Genomic DNA, 21,532 nt, shown 5'->3' on the forward strand with positions numbered 1-21,532 from the left:
CCCTGCCCTGGAGTCACTGTCTTGGGAACAGCCAGGCTCTGATCCCTGCACTGGGAACAGCCAGGCTCTGATCCCTGCACTGGGAACAGCCAGGCTCTGGTCCCTGCCTTGGGAACGGCCAGCCTCTGATCCCTGCACTGGGAACAGCCAGGCTCTGGTCCCTGCCTTGGGAATGGCCAGACTCTGATCCCTGCACTGGGAACAGCCAGGCTCTGATCCCTGTCTTGGGAACAGCCAGACTCTGATCCCTGCCTTGGGAACAGCCAGACTCTGGGGGGCACTGGCTGATCTGGTTCTGGTATGGACTTGGCTCAAACTAGACTGCTAAACCCCGACGTAGAAGATGTTCTGGCAGTCCTTGCTGTTGCTTGTCTTTGTTTGCTCTGGGGTTCTGGCTGTGGGACCATTCTAGAAAACACAGATTTGTGTCTTGGTACAGTCATCTGGTAGAGGAGTGACCTTGAGCAAGTCAGGTCACCCTTCTGTGCTTTACTTTGGCTTTAATGTCTCTTTTGAAATGTGATTTGACAGTGGAATTACTTGGTTGTTTGGTTTGATTTTTTAGTTTTTACTATTTTTTTTTCTTTCAACTGAGGTTTTTTAATTAAAAAGCGGAGAAGTTGTCTTGGGAGGTTTCTCAAGGAAAAAAAATAAAAAATAATTTTATGTTTCTCTGGTCTCTTAAAAACTGAAAAAGTATATGGTTATCAAGCACTGCAAATTTTATGATAGTCTTTTCAAAATGTTTTTTCCCCAGTATAATTTTTATCCTCATTTTTCCATAGAATGATACCTTAAATTTCCTGGAGAAGTCTTGAGTTTGTGGGACAAGAAAAATTCTTTTGGTGTTGTGGCTGAAAAAACCCAGAAGGAAATTATTCTGCTGTTCCTACTGTGAGAACTTCAAGCACAGATGTCTTTAGTTTGGATTAAAATGACTTTCATTTCAGCCTAATCTATATCACAGACTAAAAATGCTTCTGTCTCTGAGTATGTTTAATAGGCAGGTTTGGGTAGTGTTGATAGGAAAGGATGTTGTGTGAGCCACAAACCACAGAGCAGCATCTGTGTCTGCCTGGCTCCCTGTAGTATTCCATTTTTTGGTTCATTCCACTATTTGGAAAAACTGACTTCTCTTGAAGCCTCCCCTGTGCAGTTTCTCGGTGTGTACAGGATGGTGTTAGTTCAGCACTTATATTCATTTCCTGAGATATCTTTTCCCTGGGAGAAGGCTTCAAAGCCAGACCAAGGTCTGAGTTTACAACAGTGCTAGTTAGGACTGGGTAATCATACTGGTTTTTCTGGATCCTTTGGGAGGTTGGGTGTCCCTGGAAGAAAGGTCATCTTTCTTTTTATTACTCTTTTTTCCTTCTCCTGTCCTTCCTCTTCTGTAGTAAATTGGTAGCCAGATTTATTTCCTTTACACTCTGCCTACCCACATAATTGACAGAAAGAGATAAAAAAAGGAGCGTAAACCATAAAACTTCCTTGTTAAATTCGTGCTATTTCTAAGAAAGCAAAACTTGTAGCTGATTAATTTTTAAGACTTGAACTGAAACATGTTTTTTTTTTCCCTTTTTCTCCTTTGTATTGGCAGGATAAAAAACTTGACCATGCCTCGTAGCCCGACATCAAGTGAAGATGAAATGGCACAGAGCTTTTCTGACTATTCTGTGGAATCTGAATCAGACAGCTCCAAAGAAGAAACCATTTATGACACGATTAGAGCAACTGCAGAAAAGCCAAGCAAGAGAATGGAAGACAGTCAGAGCAACACATTAGTGATTCGAATTATAATACCTGACCTGCAGCAAACAGTAAGGCTGATGGCATTACCATTAAAGCAAAATGCAAAATGTCTTTATTAGCTTTGCTGCCCTCAATCTGCACATCTCTTCTCTTTTCTTACATTTTTTGATGTATTACAGACAAAATTTATGTCGTGTTTTCTTTCAATCTCTGCACTTTATACCGCAGTGGTTTATCTGCCTGCCTGCCTGCCCCATCCCTTCCAAGGGAGCAGATTCAGTGTGTTGACTCAGTGAAGGCTGTGATCATAAAGTAAAGTATCTCTCTGATCTGCATGCAGAAACACTTGGTTAGAAGAAAGAGAATTAGGAATCTCATCAGAAGATGAAGGTTGAATTCAAAAGTCTCCTGTTATCTCTGAAAGCTTCCCATAGATGTAACCCCACTGGTTTCTCTCTTCTCATGAGATTGTCACTGACACTCCACTGGGGTCTAGAGAGAGGCCATCAAATTCTCTCTCTCTCTTTACCATATTTATTGCCTTGTCTGCCACCCTCCCACAAAAAGACATCCCTGTTAGGCAGCTGGTGGCTTTTAGAGCTTAAAGATGTGGAAAGAGAAGCACAAATGCATCTTTCCTTCCTCCTTTGGTGCTGTGCTTTTACCATTGGTGTTGTTTCTCAGACTTCTCCCCACAGAAATCCCCACATTCAGTGTAGGACAAGAATAAAGGGTGGCTTCAAACTGTTCCACAGTTTTCACAATGACATCAAATTGTTCTTTTATTCTCTCCCATCTCCTCATTACTTATACTGGAAACATCAGAGAGGATAAAATTACCCTTTCCTGTTTTTCCCAGAGGAGATAACTTGTGGATCTATGGCTGTATCTCACATCCCTAAGTATATGGGATGAAAATAGGGATTTTTCAACATAGTATTTAATATCTCACATCTTCCAGGAAGAATTGAAATGGCTTTTTATTTGTTAAAAAAGTCTGATTAATTTAGTAAAAGAAAATGAAAGTTATTTTTTTAATTAAAAAAGTATCTTGGATGTTCCTTAAGTATTTGAAATTATGGCCCAAATATCTCACAAAGAACTATTAAATTGTGTTTCTTTTGTGGTTGAATGTATAAAATTCGATGTCTGCAGCATTAGCAGAATAAACCTGGAGAAGTTTGTTGCAACTTTGCAAGTAAATGAATCCTTGTCCTCCACAAGTGGATAGGAATGGAAGGAATAACAGTGCCATCCTGGGAAAAGTCTTAGCAGTGACTTACAGGTTCTGTCTGGAGCCACAGCTGGTCCAAGTTTGTGATTATCTGAATTGCCCTGGCTCTCCTTGAATGCTGCTTTTCAGTGGTAGGCATCAGACTTTTGGAATTTAAAGCTGCTTATGAAAACACATCCATATGCATCACTCTGTGCTGACACCCTGGATCTCCATCACTCTGTGCTGCCACTGAGGATCTGCCTCAGATGAAACTATTCCTTTCCTTTTAATTAAGTTCATTTTTGGAGTGGTAGAGATGGCCTGTCTGCAGGCTGACAGGGAAGAGCTGTTGTGGCAGTGTGCCCTCAGGTGTGGTTGGAACTCTCTTTCTAAAGCCCAATCCACACAGAAACTCAGAGACATCAGTGTTGGGCTTGGGGGCATTGTCGCTTTAATTCTTGTACTTAAAAAATGCCTTGATTGTGGTTGGAATTGCAGTGCCATCCCTGAGTTTATATGGTTTGAGGAGGAAGGGCTGGGCACCTGAACTGGGCAGGGCAGAGCTGAGGCTGCTCTGGGCCACACATGGAATTGCTGTAAAATCTTACAGCACTTTGGGTCTTCATTCCAGGACTAAGTACTGAAATCCACTATTGTGCATCTTAGATTTAAAGGGATTTTGCCTGTAGTGAGGTCCTCTGCCAGGATAAGCTCTGACTGCACATGATTAGGATTTTATTTGCTCTGCCTGGGGCCATGTCAGTGCTCAATGAATTGATCCACTGGAACAGAAACATTAGCTTTTCTTTTTGGGCTTGCTCCACTGTTAAAGGTAGGGATTTCATCACTCTGTTGTTTAGACCAATAACAAGTGATTTTTTGATGCTATTGAGACATTTTATTTTTTTAAAAAATTAATTTTTTGCAGGAAATGAAATGAACCAGAAAGCATTTTTGTTTTTGTGTTTCATTTGTTCACTTTTATTGCTTTACTTTTTGTATTTTTTTTTCCTTTCCAGTAAACTCATAATGAAAAGTACCTGACTTGCTTAAAACAAAGAGTTCTATAGCGGATGGTCTATTTCTGATTTAATTTATCAGCTCTTTGTGGAGAAAGGTGAAAGCTGGAACCAGCTTAGCAAACAGGAAGGGCTGGTGCCTTCAATGTGGGGTGGCAAACCAGTGGGGAAGATCACAGTTCATGAGCTGTTGAGTGACTATAAGCCAGAGCCAACATACACCCCATTTCCTGTATGATTACAATTAATTTAGCATACGAGGTGTTTAAAATTAGTCTGTTTAATCAAAGAACCCTGAAATGACATAATTTAGTTTTCTGCTTTTTTTGTCTTTTACAAAGTATTATCAAGACTATATTTGTTTAGAAGCAGACAAGTTCAGGGGTTTAGATAAAAATCAGCCACCTGAGGAGCTTTAATCCTGTAGCCAAACTCACTAGAAATAAAGTTTGCTCACCTGCACTGGCTGTGGTATAAACTGCCTTTATTTCATTGCAGGTATGAGGCAAGCACCAAGCATCACAAGTAGGATGTGCTGCTATGGAAAGGTTTATAAATTACCACCTATTGTAGGAAATGTGTGTTACTGTCCTTTTATTTTCATTTGAAACTTCTAAAGCTTATGTAGACTTTGACAAGTACAAAGCCCTTAAGAACACTTAGTTTTTGGTTCTTACATCAATTCTTTTTTGTCTCCTTTTCAGTTCAGGTGATAATCCAATTTATTAAAACAATACTTTGTAGAAAGAGTAATTTGTAATTTCCTATTTCCTCTGTGCATCACCTGCATTCAAGTGACACCCTTAGCACAGGAGGGGGGGAGATGATTTAAACAAGAACCTGAAAGATTTCCTGATCTCAGTGGAATTACTGAGGGAATGGAGAGCATAGAAACCCCTTCACCATCACAAATATGTGACGGAGAGTGGGGAAAAAAGCTGCATTATCTGGCTTTAATTTCCTGATTTTATAAACCAGGAGGCTCAGCAGGTACAACCCCTTTAGACCAGAAGCTTATTGACATCCAGCTCAGAGGGCCCTGACTTGACATGACCCCAACTCCCTGCTATTGAGATGGAAATGGCAGGTCCTGAGCAGTTCCTCCTCTCTGTGCAATTGGTGCAGGAATTTTTTGGCAGCTTGGGCAATACTGAGTGCTGTTTGCCCTTAGGGTGAGGCTGCTCCATGCCCAGGGCAGCCCAGTGCAGTGGCTTGGTGTCAGGTTGGACTCTTTCCCTCCCTGGGAGCAAAGCTGGCAGCCAACAGCCCCCAGCCCCCTGGTTTGTGCTGAATTTATTGTGCCTAAAGGCAGTTGTGCCTGTGCCCGGTGTCAGTTGTCTTTTGGGCATTGAAGCTCTGGTGCAGTGAAGTGTTTGTGCTTCCCTCTCTGCTCCCTGGCATATCTTACCCCTCCCTGAACCTTTTTGGGCCAAATCCAGGCTAAATCATCCCATATCCACTTCTTTTCTCAACCCAAGTGATGCTGCCTGTAACTGGAGTGAGTCTGGTTCTTCTCCAGTAACTGTTGTCAAGAAAATCTCATTTTGCATGATGTTCTGACAAGGATGATGTTTTGTGCCTAAAATTGCTCTCTTCCCCAGACACAGGGATCAGTTCTGTCAGTCAGTCATTCTAAGGAATGCTTTCATCATGGTATTTCCAACACATGGTTGCTCCACTCTTTCCTTTTCCCCTGTATTTATGTACTCCAGGTTATGTTTAAAGTGAAAATGCTCAGAATCACATTTTATTAAGTTCTGTGAGGAGAATTTATTGACTCCAAAATGTTGTTTGGTACGTGGCAGTTTGGTAAAAAAGCAGCTTAACTTGTAGCTACTTGATGGTGTTCCATTTCTGCATTGCTTTTTAACCCTTTTGCATCCTTTCCTTACTTCCCCCCCCATTAATTATTTTTAGGATTAAGAATCTTTCCCTTTAGTGCTTTTCTTTCTTCGGTAAAACTCATGTTTAGTTTGTTCAATATTTACCTCACAAAGGCAATTGTCACTTTGCAGTTTAAGTCCCCTTTTTGCTTTGACTTGTTTGCAGTCTCCTTTGCCATCCACTGCCTCAAATCTATGCCAGCTTTTCCTTTGCAACTTTTCATGGGTGTTCTGTGTCGCATTTTGGGTCTGATTGTCCATTGCTGCTTTCTCTTTACAGCTGCTCTTCCTTCTGTCTGTCTTCACTCTGACAGTGGGAACATTATGGGTGCTGCTGACATCTGTCCTCATGCCCTTGGTCTGGAGAGGTGATCTGACTTGCCACACTGCTTTCTTTGCCCTTTCATCTCATGAATTCTGTTTCATGAACACATTTTGGTGAAGGAAACCAGTGATTCTGAGAATGAAGTTGAACACTGAGCACAGACCAAAAGCAGTGACTTGTTCTGGGATTTTTTTTGTTCGTTTGTTGATTTTTTTGGTGGGTTTTAGTCTTTTTTTTTTTTTTTCTGATGCCAAACTCTCATTTGCCTTTTCCACTTTTTGGTTGTCACATCTTTAATTTTAGAGTCTTATGCTGAAAGGAGTAACTTGTATTTTGATTTTGTGGCAATGATGTTTGGAGGCACCAGTACATGTTTGCCACATTCCTCTGTCACAGCCCAGGCTGAGGAGAGAGTTGTGTTGGCTGGTGGATTTTTAAATGGATAAATGTTATTCCTCTGAGATTCTGTATCATGAGCATTGTTCCCATTGAATTAATACCTTCCCTTTAGCTGCAGTGGGTGAGTTGTGCTTCCAGTCCTGCTGTGCTCAGGGTCTTGCTCTCACCACCATGCAGGAATGGAAGGTTATCACAGCCGGTGCTGACTTGCTGTCTTGCTGCTACACTTGGATTTGGAGCAGCCTAGTGTGGTTTTGACAGTGATTTCAATCCATTCAGGGCTTCTTTACTGGCTCTCATTTGAAATAATTGCTGCAGCTTTTACAGTGAGTGTAGCTGGCAAACCATCACATTTCATCTGGTCTTGGGATGCAACACAAAGAGTGGAAAGAATAGACCCCACATCTGCAAGGCAAAACATCTCTCTGTTTCACTGTACTTCTGATGTGCTCCTGTAGTTCTTAATCATTAAAATAACCCTATTTTCTGATTGTTTGGTAATAAGGTGCTGAAGATTAGAAAGAGTTAAGCAGCTTTTTTGACTCAGCTGCTGTCTCACTTGTGGTCACCATGCCATGTACATCTCACGGTTCTTATGGATCACTGGGCTCTGAGTTTGTGAAATTACTAGTTTCAAAGTGTTCCCATATTTATTCTGCTCTTGAGAGCTCTAAAATACTGTACCTAGGGTGGCAAAAGTACAATAGTGGTGTACTTATCATATAACTCGTTTTAAAACAAGCTGCTACCCAAAAAGAATTCCTCACTGTCTTGTCAGTCCAGTGAAGGTGGCCAAACTATTATGTCCTGTCCTCATGCTTTAAATGAGTGTGCCATTGTCAGACTTGTGGAAAGAAAAGTATTCCAGAAGATAAGTATTGTGGATTACCATTGCAATGTGCATGAACACCATGAAGAGATTTATTTTCCACTGAAGTCTATAGTGAAGTAATTAGAAATTGTTTATAATTCTGCCAGTTTAGCAGATATTTGGGAATTAGAAGCAGACACCCCATCTGCAATATTTGTGTTCACTCTAGAACAGAGAGAACACAAGAATAAACTGAATAAAACTGAACACGTTGAATTCTCAAGGTGCATTGAAAACCTTCAGACTTAATTTAAGTGTGGTCAGAAGTTACTGGCTTGTATTTTTAAATTCAAAACAGTGTCATAAAAGTCCAAAATCAGTCCAGAGCCAGTGCCTTTCCTGATAAGTTGGTATTGTAATTAATGGGATGTTTGTGAATGAAAATACTGTTTATAATCAACTGTCGGTCTCCTTCTCTCCTTCCCCTCAACATTTAAAACTGCTCAACTTTCCTCATAACTCCTGGAAATATAAGATGTGTGAGGGAAATGAAAGGTGTCTCCCATTCATTTGTTCTGATAAATACACACAAAGGGTTGGTTGACTGTGGTGTTTGCTCAGTTAAAAACAGTTGTACATTGAGAGTCCTTCATGCCCTGGTTGTGCCTTCAACAGAGTGGGCAAAGCCAGGATTCCTGTGTTGCTGCAAAATTCCTGAATTCCTTAAACTCTTGACTTCCAGCTCTGTAAGAAGCAGATAACTGGAAAGGATTATCAAGGTTTACAAGTCCTCTGCTGCTCCACATAGAACATTTCCTCCCATAAATTTACCCTTAGATAAATATTGCTAAAGGTGAATTAGAATTCTTGCCTGAATACCATTTTTGGGGTGAAACTCTTGTGGCTCAAACTGATTATCATATCAGAACAGCCTAGAACCAAGTGGATAGTTAACTATGTGCCATCTCTTTCACAAGTTTTCCAAGTGCTCTCTCCCTCTGAAGAAGGATGTGGTCTCTGCTATTTGTGGAAAGACTTGAAACATCCTGTCCTTTCAGAGTACTTGTGCATTAGTTATTGTAAGTGCACATTTGAAATACAACTCTGTCGATTTGTGTTTTGTCATGGAATTTGTAGATTTATTGGGAATTTGTAGATGTATTGAGTATGGTTCTAATTATTTATTGCATTTGTAGTTTTGGACTGTAAGATACTGTTTGCAATTTTTTTCACTAATTAGTCATTAACATAAGTGCTTTCTCTTTGCAGAAATGCATCCGGTTTAACCCAGAAGCCTCAGTGTGGGTTGCAAAGCAGCAGATTTTGTGCACTTTGAACCAGAGTTTGAAAGATGTCCTGAATTATGGCCTGTTCCAGCCTGCAAGCAATGGTAGAGATGGAAAATTCTTGGATGAGGAGCGACTCCTGAGGGAATACCCACAGCCAGTGAACAAGGGAGTTCCTTCTCTGGAGGTGTGTGGTTTGCAGTGGGAGGGAGGCAGTTTGCTGCACAACCAGCCTTTGCTTTCTCCAAAAGTAGTGATGTTTCTGTCTCAGTGAAGGGTTATTTTCCCCATCTGCTTCCCTCTGCCATCCTTCAGAGTGCACAGGTTTCCCCTGGCAAAGCAGGAAGGCAGGAGAGGGTGTGGATGGGAAGCAGGCACGTGTAGTGCTGGAATTTCCCCCCTCACTGCTGCTCCTGCAGCTGGTGCTGAACTGGGCAGAACTATTATGGCCCTGGAAAAACATGGAGCAGAGCCAGATCCCACAGAAACACACTATAGCAGCAAACTGGGGCGTGAAACTGGGGGTTAATTAATTGTGGTGTTGCCTGTATGGTGGTACATCAACCACTAATAATGTGCAGTGAATAAACTTCCTCCACTATAACACAAATCCAAGGGAAAAGGATCAGTCTGGAGAAGGCTTCAAGTCTTAACCTTTTCTAGCAGCTTATTTCAGAGATTCAATATCTGATGTCCTTATTGCAGCTGGAAACAAATTAAACAGCCACTTCAATTTTTTCAAAGGTTTTTTTCTGTTTTCAAAATTCTCACTGCAGCAATTCACGGGTTAAAAGTGTGCAAAGCTGGTGGTAAAGCCTCATTCAGGGCAGTCCTCTTGTCCCAGAGAAATGCTGCATTCTTTGAATTCTGCAAAGGACAATTATTAAATTATAGCAGGAAATTCCATTAGCAGTAAATGATAACCATGGAACCCTCCTTGATTTTTGCTGCTGTAGCCATAGGGTAAAAACTGCTCAGGGTAAAATGTGAGTGGGTTTTAGCAGAAAAAGAGAACAATCCTCTGAACCTCATTTCACAAAACCAGCCCTGCTCAGCAGCAGAACTATTTCCAAGTGTAAGTTCCTCCCACAGTGATTAAGGGACTTTTCAGGTATCATTTTTGTTTAAATTTCAGAAATGCTAAGCTACTATTTTGAAATGTGTATTTTTCTTATTTAACATGCCTTCCCAGTTCTTTCTGCCTGAGACCAGAAATGAGAGTGCCCAGAAATCCTCAGGGAAAAGCTCTTTTCAGTGTAATTCCTGCTTATTTGTCTGGATTCTAGAGTCTCAGCTCATTTCCCACACACTTCCATTGATTTCAATGTATTCATATGAGATATGGATTTTGCTTAAATGAACTGTAAAATGATGATGTTGGTATGTTAAGTAGACCATTTGTTTTGCCTAAATCACATAATTGTGGATGACACTTTCTGGTAAGGTCAGAAAATTGTATGATGAGTTTTAAGTTTTAAAATTCAGTCTTCTTTTCCTTCCTCAGTTTCGATACAAGAAAAGAGTGTACAAACAGCTCAACCTGGATGAGAAGCAGCTGGCCAAGCTCCACACCAAGGTATTCCCCATTTCCTGCTGCACTCAGCAGGTGTCTGCTCAGCAAAGGGATGGCAGAAACTGGAAATAAGTAGGTATTCATCACCTGCTGAACAGCAAACAGGATGTGCTGCCAGTGTGGGAATTGTCATCTGGGAATGTTTCTTCATAGAAAAGTTCCCATTTTCTCATAGAAAAATTCCCCTATTGAACTCCTGCATAGATATACACGTAACTTTAAATGAACCTTACTTTGTAAATACAATGTGCTTTCAACAACATGCTGCAAAAATGCTGACCTGGTTTTCAGACTCATTTGCAGATCAGACTAATAATGATGACCATTACACACCAGCCCAATTTCCTACTCTATGAATTTTTCATGCTTTTTCTCCTTAAAGCTCTAAAACCAAGACTCTCTTACTTTGTTTGACTTTTGAGCTTTATAAACCCCAAGTTTTATGCTCTCAGTATAAAGTCAGGGTCTCCAGGAATGCAAATTAACTGCTTTCAGTGGTGTCAATGGCTGTTGGCAACCATTGACAGACTATTCCACTTTTAGTCAAAAAAATATTTTTAAAACCAGAGGATGATTCATTTGTCACTCTTTTTTCAGGCTAATCTGAGGAAATTCATGGATCATGTCCACCACCTCTCTGTGGAAAAAATGACCAAGATGTTGGACCGAGGACTGGACCCGAACTATCATGACGTAGAAAGTGGAGGTGAGAACAATAAAAGTAGTCCCTTGAGATTGTTAAACCTGAATTGATTAGGAGGCTGAATTTCACTCATCCTTTCTGTTGCCTTCAGAACTCTGGACTAATGGCATATGGAAGGTTTTGCTGTCCAGAGGAGAGAATTGATAATTTATCATTTTCTTTAAACACCATTTTAAACTTAACATTCTTTAAAGCACATGTTGTGTATTTTGTAATTTTGCTCACCTTTTTTCCAAGCACATGCCATTGTCTTCTTTAGAAACACCCCTAACTTTGGCAGCTCAGCTTGACAATACAGTAGAAGTGATAAAAGCTCTGAAAAATGGAGGAGCACATTTAGACTTCAGAGCCAAAGATGGAATGACAGCTCTGCACAAAGCGGCCAGGGCCAAGAATCAAGTAGCCCTCAAGGTAAATGCTTTCAATAGCAAGTTATATATTATCTCATAAAAAACCCCTAAACATAAAGGAGAAAGTTTTCAGTTAATTACTGTTCTGTCCTTAGTGGATCCTTTAATATGCCCTTGTCCTGAAGCTCTCTTGGGGCTTTCAAATCTTAGGATTTGCTTTCAATAAAAGGCCTTTTCATTTCTGATTTTTTTTTTTTGGTGGGAAGAAAAAGTGGTGAAATTTAAGCTTATTCTTTGATACATTGGGAAAAGATCTGTCAGAGGAAATAGGAATGGGGTTATTGTCATTTATCTCTCTGAAAGCAACTGTCAGTGTCCTGAATTGCACATTATATCTTAACACAGCCCCTTCTGTTTTCTTTTGTATTTTAACAAGTGTTCTTAAATCACACTGATAGTCCAGATTAAGCCTTAGGCTTATGGCTTTTGCTTATTTCCTTTAGACAGACACTCAAATTGCATGGCATTTTTGATAAAGCACCACGTGACTGAAGAGGTGAATGTGCTGCAAAGGTGACGTGGCGTTTTCAGAACTGAGGTTTCTGAGCTTAGGGAGAGGATGGAAATTGGATTCACTGTCACTCACTCCTTCTGTGCTATCCCCATAGATTCCTTTAGATCCTAATTCTTTCGAGGTAATTTCATGCTTAGCTTAGAATGGGCTGGGGCACAAACCACCAGCTGATAAATAGGCGAGCAAAGAATATGCATTATGGCAAGCATCAATGATATAAATACTTTCTCAGGTAAAGGCCCTTTTTAGGTAAGAGTGCCTCCAAAAGACATTTTTCACAGCCTGTGGTTGCTTTCAGACCCTTTTGGAGCTGGGAGCATCCCCCAACTACAAGGACAGCTGTGGCCTGACGCCGCTGTACCACACAGCTGTCGTGGGAGGGGATCCCTACTGCTGTGAGCTCTTACTCCATGAACATGCCACAGTCAGCTGCAAGGACGAAAATGGGTGGCAAGAAATCCACCAGGTAGGAAAGATTCCCTTTGGTCTGGAGCTGAACTTGCTTGAGGAAACGTGTTGTCTTTGTGCCATGTTTAAATTCTATTTTGAAGGCCCTTTGGATATGCTCAGTCCATGCACATTCAAGGATGGAATGTCTTCCTGTTTTCTATTTCATTTTTCTATGTTTTTTTTTACAAATTTATGCACTTTGCATCCTGCTGTGTTGAATTAGAAGTGGAAACTGTTCCAGTGGATTTCTGTAACATTGACATCCTACAGTTACTGTGCATTTTGCTGCAGAAATTGCACTGATTGCATTTATGTTGTGGTCTCCTGAAGTTTGGCATCTGTTTTAGTGGCACTTTACTAAAAAAGTGTAGCTTTTTCTCTCTGTTAGATGCCACTGTTGGTCTCCTTGGGTGTGCAAACTGGGTTTTTAATAATTTTCCTTTTGCTGTTTGGGTATTCCTTTCCTCTCTTGCATATGTAATGTGTGGATAAAGGTGAGAGTGTGCTCTATGAAGTAAAAATATTTTTTAAAAGTATTCTTCTGAGATTCATAAAAACATCTTTGAACTCTTAGTGTCTTCTTTGGAAACAGAGTATTATGCAGCAGTTGGGTGGGAATGCTTTAATCATTTCTCTTTACAGAGAGATAAACACAGTAATATACAAAGTTTAAAGAGTGATAAACTCAGTAATACACAAAGTTTAAAGACTCCAGCATTCCAGCATCAGTGCAGATACTTTATGCCTTTTCTCTGTATGGATGAGTTTGAGCAATCATAAAAAATCTGAAAATAAAGACAGGAATTCCCTATGTTTAAACCCCAGCCTCATACATATAATGTCGTTATTTCTTGCAATGAAATAGAGCTTTCTAAACCCACTATATTGGCTGTAATCCTGAAATAAATCAATGTCTACATCTGGATTAGAGGCACCATGTGTTCAGTAAACAATAAGACAAGACTTCCTCAAGGAATGAAGAAGGGTGGTGATAAGATACAGTCCCATATATTGTTGTCTGTGTGCAGAAGCTGAAGTTACCTTGCATGGCAAGGAAATAATTGGTAGCAAGTACAGTTTTCATTTGGTTAATACATTCTTTAGCTTTAGGAGATAAGGCTCTGGGTTACCCTTACAGGAAAGGTGAAGTGGATTATTGCTATCCTGGGCCAGGATAGTAATAATGAGGGTATCCTCTGCAGGTACCTGTCTCTCTCTAGATTGGGAGCCCTCCTGAATGACTGTGCCACAGATTTCATTTGTGCATTGAGAGTACACTTCATCTTTCTCATCCAAACTATAGATCCAACCCGGGTGTGTCAGTTTGTACCTCCCACTGAATTCAGCAGTAATTAGGTACCTAAGACAGACTCAATAGCTTTCCATACCTCTATCTCTCAGCTTAAAATCTGTTTTATACAGGAGTGATGCTGATCTGAGATGGTGTGAAGTTAAAAACATTAGGAGTTAAAAACATTAGGTCTGTCAGTGTGCCAGGGGCAAGATAGCCAAGTAAATGAGGCTGATGAATAAAAATACTGAGATTTTTCTCAAACTTATTTGCTCAACAGGAAAGTTTTGAATTTCAGTGGAATCTTAGAGGCTTATTTCCAGATGTTCAGGATCTAAACTTTTATTTGTGTGCCAGATAAAGTGACCCCTGAAGATTTTTTCCTCTTTTGGATCTGTGCATTTTGTATACTGTGTGTCTATTTGACATCACAGAACCCAGAAAGTTATTGCTTGAATTTTGGGGAAATCTGGCCAAATACGAGGAGAAAGCTTTGGAAATGTGGCCATCTTCAGTGCCATCTAGTGGGCAACGCTCCGGAGAGCATCAGGACCAAAAAAATTCTGTCTCACATTCAAGTGATGAATATCAGTGGATCAAAAGTTCCCAACGTAGTATTTTATGGATGCCTTGAAGTAGCATTGCCCTAATGAGCAGGTCTAGGCTGTGTAATAACTGAAATAACTGTCTGAACAGGCCTGCAGGTACGGCCACGTGCAGCACCTGGAGCACCTCCTGTTCTACGGCGCTGACATGTGCGCGCAGAACGCCTCGGGGAACACGGCCCTGCACATCTGTGCCCTCTACAACCAGGTGAGACCCCGGGCCACGGGTGCCCCCCACTCCCTGCAGCCACACAAAGTTCCCCAGCAGGAGTTCAGAGGTCACAGAGCTGTGGAATCACGGAGTAGTTTGGGTTGGAAGGGACCTTGAAGATCACAGAAACAGAATGAACTGGGTTGGAAGAGACCTCTGAGATCACCAAGTCCAACCCTTGATCCAACCCCACTGTGATTACTAGATCATGACACTAAGGTCATCCAGTTCTGATCCCTGCCATGGACAGGGACACCTTCCACAGGGCCGGGTTGCTCCAAGCCTCATCCAACCTGGCCTTGGACACCTCTGTCTTGGGTTGAGCTGGCAAAATGCCAACTGCCCAACACAGAATCAGAGCTTCTCTCCCGCCCGCCGAGAAAAACGAGGAAAGAGAAGAACCCTTCAAGCCAGGTTTATGCTTAAATTAGCTATATATATTTATACAGAAAAGAGAAAAGTAAAACTACAATATAACACACACTTACACGAGTTAGAAATAACAAGAAATACCTTCCCACTCCCCAGTGAATGCAAATCCCACCATTCTAACTGCAAATCACCTTAGAGAAGTTAATTCCCCAGAAACAGACTTAAGCAGAGAGAAAAACCAAGAACAAACATTTTACTTCCCTAAGGTAACATGCTGGTGAGCCATTGCTGGGCCTGGGCCTCCCATTCCTCCTGGGACAGCATGGCGTGTCCTCCTGGGACCACAGCTGTCAAGCAACTGAACCAAGCCACTCCTACACTGGCTCTTACCCCCTCTGAGATGATGTCGGAATATCGTATGGAATACCATTGGCTAGAAGAAGTCAGCTGTCAGCTAGCTCAGCCCAGCTCAAGTCAGCCAACAGTCCCAGGCCTACCCTGAAATCTATAACCTAAATTCAGGCTTACTTATCTAAACCCATAACAACCTCCAGGGATGGGGCATCCCTGGAAACCTGTTCCAGTCGCTTACCACCCTCACAGTAAAGAATTTCCCCCCATTATACAATCTAAACCTACTCTCTCTCAATCTGAAGTCATTCCCCCTTGTCCTGTCCCTTGTGAACAGTCTCACTCCATCAGTTCCCTTCAGGAAAGCAGTTTAGAGGAAAGATGGGACACGTCTGCTGTGCGTGGGGTCTTCTCTGCATGGCTGAGTGGGAAGGGATGTCTGCCTTTGGGGGAAGGTGATTCCAATCCAGTGGAGGCTGGAAAACAGTGCTATGAGAGAATGACATGTAGCCAGGGGGAAAAAAAGGCATAACTGAGCTACAAATACTCCAACTTCCATAATTTTCCCATTAGTATTAACCTATGAGGCGTTACACGGAAGAGCAACCTATTATTTTTCATTTGATTTCTTTAATATGCAATGAAGGGTTTCAGGTTTTAAAAAGTGGTCTTAGAAACTAGAAATAATGTAATTAAAACCTATTTTATTACTGTTTTATTCAGTGATTTCAAATAAGGCTGCTCATCATAGGTAGTGAAAGTATACCTATTAATTAGAAAATAAAACATTGTATTCTAGCAGCTTTTTTTTTTGTATCATATCTAAATATTTGTTTCCTATACAAAATTTATTGCTGTTCTGCTAGAATGTAAATTAGAATTAAATAAGAGATAGTTGGAAAATACTGTGCCTATGTCTGTACTGGACACAGAAGATACCAGATTCTTTGCAGTTTACAATTTGTGTAGTCATTTATATATAATAGAATGATTCAGTTTGGTAGCATTTTTTACTCTCTTTGCAGGCAAGAGATGGGGAGGGAATGAGTTCTACAACTGTGTTAGAAATCAGCACATATAATATTACATAAAATTAAGAAAGCTTGAGATGTGAGTGTAAACAGTGAAACATCTGTTAATGCATCTGCCTCTTAATTAATTACCATCTTAGATTTTTTCTAAAGTCTTGTCAAGACAGATTCCTCAATTAGGTCTAAAATAGCCTCAACTTTTTGAAAAAAAAAAAGAATTTTGGGGATAATTTGTTGTTTTTCAAGACTCCTGACAAACAAAAATTTTGCATTTAGTTTAACATGTATAATTGAAATATATCTATTGGTAAATATTTTAAAATATTCCCTTTACCCTCATTGGCTTTGCTTATCCTGAGTAAGAATGTCAAAGGCCAGACCATAAGACACCATATAAACTTAAAATCCTGATTGCTTTGGTAACTGTTTTATTGAATGGCCACAGTTGTTTTACAAGACCATACACTTTCAGCAAAGGTTAAGCAGAACGATGATGAGATTAGAATAACCCCATGGAAGGACAGTATTCCCCTGGAGATGTGTTTTCCTGAACTCAGTGAAGGAAGTTATTCTGTGGAGGATTGAGAGTCTCCAGCTTAAACTGCATCTACAGATTTGCAGATCTTTTCATAGTGGTTGAGCTTGGCTTTGTGAATGGAAGTTTAATATCTTGTCTATGCCCTCATCCTTCTGTTTTCCTTAATCAACTGTAGATGGGAATAAAAGGTTTTTTTCACAGGGCTCTGGGAACCATAACCTGATTTTGTCAGAGTTCTTTTTGTTGGAAGTTGTTATTAGCCCGTGTGGAAGGAGCAGTGCTGTCTTTCCTGGCTGGAGGTGGTGGGCACACATCAGCATCCTTCTTACCTCCGGATTCCTGTAGATGGAGTCATTACCCATTGGATTTTCCCTTCCGGTCTTCCCTGGGGAGTTTTCTTGGGATGCTTTCTGAAGCTGGTCCATTGGTTTTGCTAAGTCCTGCTCTGAGTAAACTCCCGGGTTTGGAAGTTATTCCCTGGCCCTGCAGTCAGTCAGTGCAGTCCAGGTGGATGTTGTGCGTCTGCATTTCGCAAATAAATGTTCAGTGTTCCTTCTTACACTCCGAGGATTGGCTTCCAGATGACAACTGGAGTGGGATTTAATCAGGTAATTAGCTGGAGACAGCAAATTGAATCTAATCTGCTGCCAAGCAAACAGCTCTCTGTGAAAATCTTTTTAATCTTATGAAGTCTAAAAAGCCACTACATATTCAGTTCATGATATAATAAATGAACAGTGCTAAACTCTCAGTATCAGAAGTTATTAGGCTGTCAGAGCTAAAATATGTACAAACAGGAGTTCTGGCATTTGTAGGTGGTACCTTAAAAGCAGAGAACTCTAAAATGTGGGATTTCCACTGAATTAGGAAAAATAAAACAAATAATTTCTGGTGGTGATGTTTTTGGCTGTTCTTCCTGATTTATTCCCCTTAATACTCGATGGACGGGGAGGAGACAAAAAGGAGAGGAGATGAAGCTAAAAATTCTTCTGTTTGTTTCAAAAGACTAAATAAAAATAAATAAGAAAATACAAAACTTATTCTAAGTAAGTTTTTTTGATTTTTTTTTAATGTTGAACAACTCTGATGACTTCTGGCAAAAGTTTTATAACCAAACCCATTTAATTAATAAATCCCTTTGCATGTTTTTCTTACACCAGAGACAGCTTAGTGAAATTTGTATAAGGTTTTTGAATTTTTTTGCTTTTGTTATGTTGGACTATTTATTCTGATAACAAAATGAATAATCAGCCAATAAATACATTATATTTCTCAATATAATTACCTATATCCTCAAGTTCTTGATCAAAATTTGGCATTGGCCATCATGTACTCAGAGGTGCTGAGAACAAACCTGAGGTGCAGATTTCAATGCAAGCAAATGAGACAATTATACATCCTTCAAAAATGATAATCCAAGAGATGATTGTTAACATGCCATCTTGAGATAGGATCCATTCTGCTATTTCAGTCAGAAACTTCCTTTCCAGAGAACTTAGGGCAGCCCTGTGATGAAGGAGACTCAATGGGATCAAGAAACCAGAGTGGGCAATTGGAAAACACAATGACAAAAAATGATTGTCAATTGTAATTGCTGAACTCTGTGACTCAGAGGCTGGTAAATAAGCTTCATTTCTGACACCAAAACAGCTGAATGATGTGTTGTTTTCTCTGGCTGCACTTTGCTGTTTATAGTGAAAGGTGGCACAGCAAAACACCTCATTAGGTAGAACTCCCTAACACAACATGTCAAGAAATCCAGAAAGCACAACAATGTTAACACCAAGATTTATGGTGAGGAGGCACAAGAGCCTTTTGAAATGTGCATTGGATTGTAGAAGATCCTAAGAGGAGCATTAGGGGTGACAGGTGGGAAATAGTCTATGCAGGAACCATCCAAAATTCTGGGAACCAGTCAGGAGCACAGAGGATTTCTACCAGGTTATGGCCAATCATTTTTAACAGCAAGGGGAAAGTGGGGACTTAAAAAACACAATACAGAAATAAATTGTTTTAAGAGATTTCCTTGGCAGATTTTCTCAGTTTGAAGAGTCTGAAGCCCAACTTTTGTCTTTTCAGAGAAAAAGGCTTGAGCTGTAACTTTGAGTATCTTTCAGGGAAAAAGAGAGACAGTGAGACAGGTCAGTGCAGTGTGTATAGACAGGTCAAATAATTTCAGGTGTATTAATAACCATACATTAATGCTTAAAATTGAAAATAGATTGAAAAATCCCCCAACAAAACAAGTGGTAAAAATTCTTTTTTAAATTTTTAGTAGCAGAGCAGACAGTGATACAGTTTATCCTGGGTACTCGTTAATGTCTTGAGAACAATACTGGTTTTCCTACCAAATAAGGAAAAACCACACGAGGGTCAAGTTTCACTTTGAGCTAACACATTTTCTGCAAAGTCTGATTCATCAAATATGGAATTTTCACACTACAGTTTCTTGAAAAATTAATAAGATATTTACCTCTTACATTCCCCCACGATTTTGTTACACTTGCATGTTGTTTCTAGTCTAATACACTGCAGAGCATCTGAAGCCTTGTCATACTTAAAATGCTATTTTAATAACTGAATTTCTCAGATTAGTTAATTTATCTTCTTTTTATTCATGAAAATATTTAGCAAACAGCAACACATTTAACAGCCTCTTAGTAGTCACAGTTTTACAGTGTCTTACTTACCTAAAGACCCTTATTAACAGGTTTGTTTTCCTCTCATTTTCAGGAGAGCTGTGCAAGAGTGTTGCTGTTCCGAGGAGCCAACAAGGAGATCAAGAATTACAACAGCCAGTCTCCATTTCAGGTAAAAAGAAACAAATACCCCTTGCCATAGAAATATTTGTAAGGAAATATCATGGTTTTGTGGAGAATTTACACTGCATGAGGCTGGAAACAGCTGCAGAGTGACATCACTATCATTTTGAAAACTTTGGTTTTTATGTAATGCAGTAAGTGAAGATGTCCTGGAATAATTAGGAGTGAGAGATGAACACACTCTATGCAGGTCTAGTGACACTGTTGATGAGTTTGGGGTGGCAAACCAGGGAATCTTTGGTGTTTTGTGGCTGGATGTGCCTTGCTCTGTGTTTATCTCCTATCCCATGTAAGGCAGGTCCAAGATGCCACGTCAGGGGGATCCAAGGACTGAGTGAGGGCTGGGATGACCTCACTGCATTGTCACTGCTAGAGGTTGAAGTTTTCATCTGTTTTCCCCAAAGTAAAATGAAGTCTTCCTTTGGATTAGTCAGTTACTAGACCTTTTTTCCTGCCATTTTCCTGTATTAAAGTATTGTCAGAAAGCTTAATTAAAAATCCAAATGGAAGAGGGTTGTTCATCCAATGGCTGACACCCCTAAGCCCTCGTTTCTGAGGCAGGATTAATTAGCCTGGGTTTCAGGGAAACATTCATAATGCAATCTGACATGGGAGAAAATTGGGATGGAAGCTGGAATGCTTCAAAATAAAAAGGACAAAACCCTCTGAGTTCCTATCTTTAAAAAACCCCCTGCCTTTAAAAAAACCCTGTATCTGTTTAATTAGCTCCATATTTTGAAGGTTTTCTGGACCTAAGTTTGGCATCTCAAGAGCTCTAATAGTTCTTCTTGCAAATCCCAGGCAGATCATGGTTTACTTCTGAGCCTGTTTTCCCCAAACTGGGAAAACTGTGCATTAATAATTTAGTTTTAGGCACCATTTTCTGGACTGCTAATTGCTTGCCATCTAAATATAGGCCAAGCACAAATTCACTGAGTACTGGATAATACTTATCACTGCACCTCAAATCCTGGAATAACCAAAAAATGGCATAAGAGAAAACACTAAGTATGGAGGGATGAATTCCAGGGTCATCTCTTGGATTGGATTATTAGAATTTGTTACTTTATGTCTGTGAGATTAACTTTTCTTCCTGATTCAGGATTTTTTGGGAGGGTAAAAGTCACATAAAAGAGTTTCCATTTGCCTTCTTTGTGCTTAGTGCTGCAAAATTCCTGTACTTCCTCTTAGAACAGAAAAATACAGGGGAAGAGGCCAGAAAGAAAAGATTTGTAAAAGCTGTTCTGGTCGTTGTAGGGCATCGAGAAGGGAGAGATGACTCCCCAAAAATAAATATGGTAAAGTGAGCATGGGAGGCAGAAAAATTCATTTTCAGGGCGTAGCTGTGGAGTTGCACATCCTGACCAAGTGAACTTTGTCCTGTCCATATGGAATAGAGTAGGTTATTATCTTGACTGGTTGCTCTTCCCCTAATACAAACAAGACTGCCATTTAGGTTGGCTTTGTCTTACCCTGTCTGAACTGTCATATGTGTAAAAAGGAAACTACTTTCCATCTTTTCACTCTATGGAGTCTTCCTTTTAGGTGCAGAGGATGTAGGAGAAGTTCCATTTTTCCTGAATGGAGTAAGTGGAAGAAAGCCTGAGTGCAGCACTGCAGCAAAGCAGTGCCAGGATGAATTCCTTGCTGTCTGTCTGCTGCTGACCCAGTGGCTCAAACACCATGAGTGGAGCTGTTATAAAATTATGCAGAATCCCCTTGAGTTAATAGGATTTTGCATCCTAAAAATGTTTGCTCATGTAATCAGTAGCAAGAAACATCAAGCCAGCTCATTTGTACATAATGAGAGCTGTTGTAGCTACAGCATCTATTCCTTTGAGTAACCCCCATTATGCTCTTTTCTCAGCAAGCTGAAAGGATGATTCTTTATGAATCACTGCTTAGAAAAATGATGCTATGAAAACCGAGTGATTCTGTAAAACAAAAGGATCCAGACATGGAGAACTTAGTGT

General features: G+C 40.2%; 1 protein-coding gene across 1 annotated transcript in view; it reads left to right on the forward strand.

Annotated features, from left to right (window-relative positions):
- The first annotated feature begins 1,613 nt into the window (after positions 1–1,613).
- The window catches only part of SHANK2 (SH3 and multiple ankyrin repeat domains 2), a 283,596-nt gene continuing 263,677 nt past the window's right edge, over positions 1,614–21,532 (forward strand). The window contains exons 1-8 of the mRNA XM_071559239.1: positions 1,614–1,817; positions 8,672–8,875; positions 10,193–10,264; positions 10,859–10,967; positions 11,224–11,375; positions 12,187–12,354; positions 14,326–14,442; positions 19,471–19,548. Coding sequence (XP_071415340.1) covers positions 1,614–1,817; positions 8,672–8,875; positions 10,193–10,264; positions 10,859–10,967; positions 11,224–11,375; positions 12,187–12,354; positions 14,326–14,442; positions 19,471–19,548 — 1,104 coding nt within the window. The remainder of the gene's footprint in view (positions 1,818–8,671; positions 8,876–10,192; positions 10,265–10,858; positions 10,968–11,223; positions 11,376–12,186; positions 12,355–14,325; positions 14,443–19,470; positions 19,549–21,532) is intronic.

This window comes from Pithys albifrons, chromosome 6, assembly GCF_047495875.1.
Source record: "Pithys albifrons albifrons isolate INPA30051 chromosome 6, PitAlb_v1, whole genome shotgun sequence".
Lineage (NCBI taxonomy): Eukaryota > Metazoa > Chordata > Aves > Passeriformes > Thamnophilidae > Pithys > Pithys albifrons.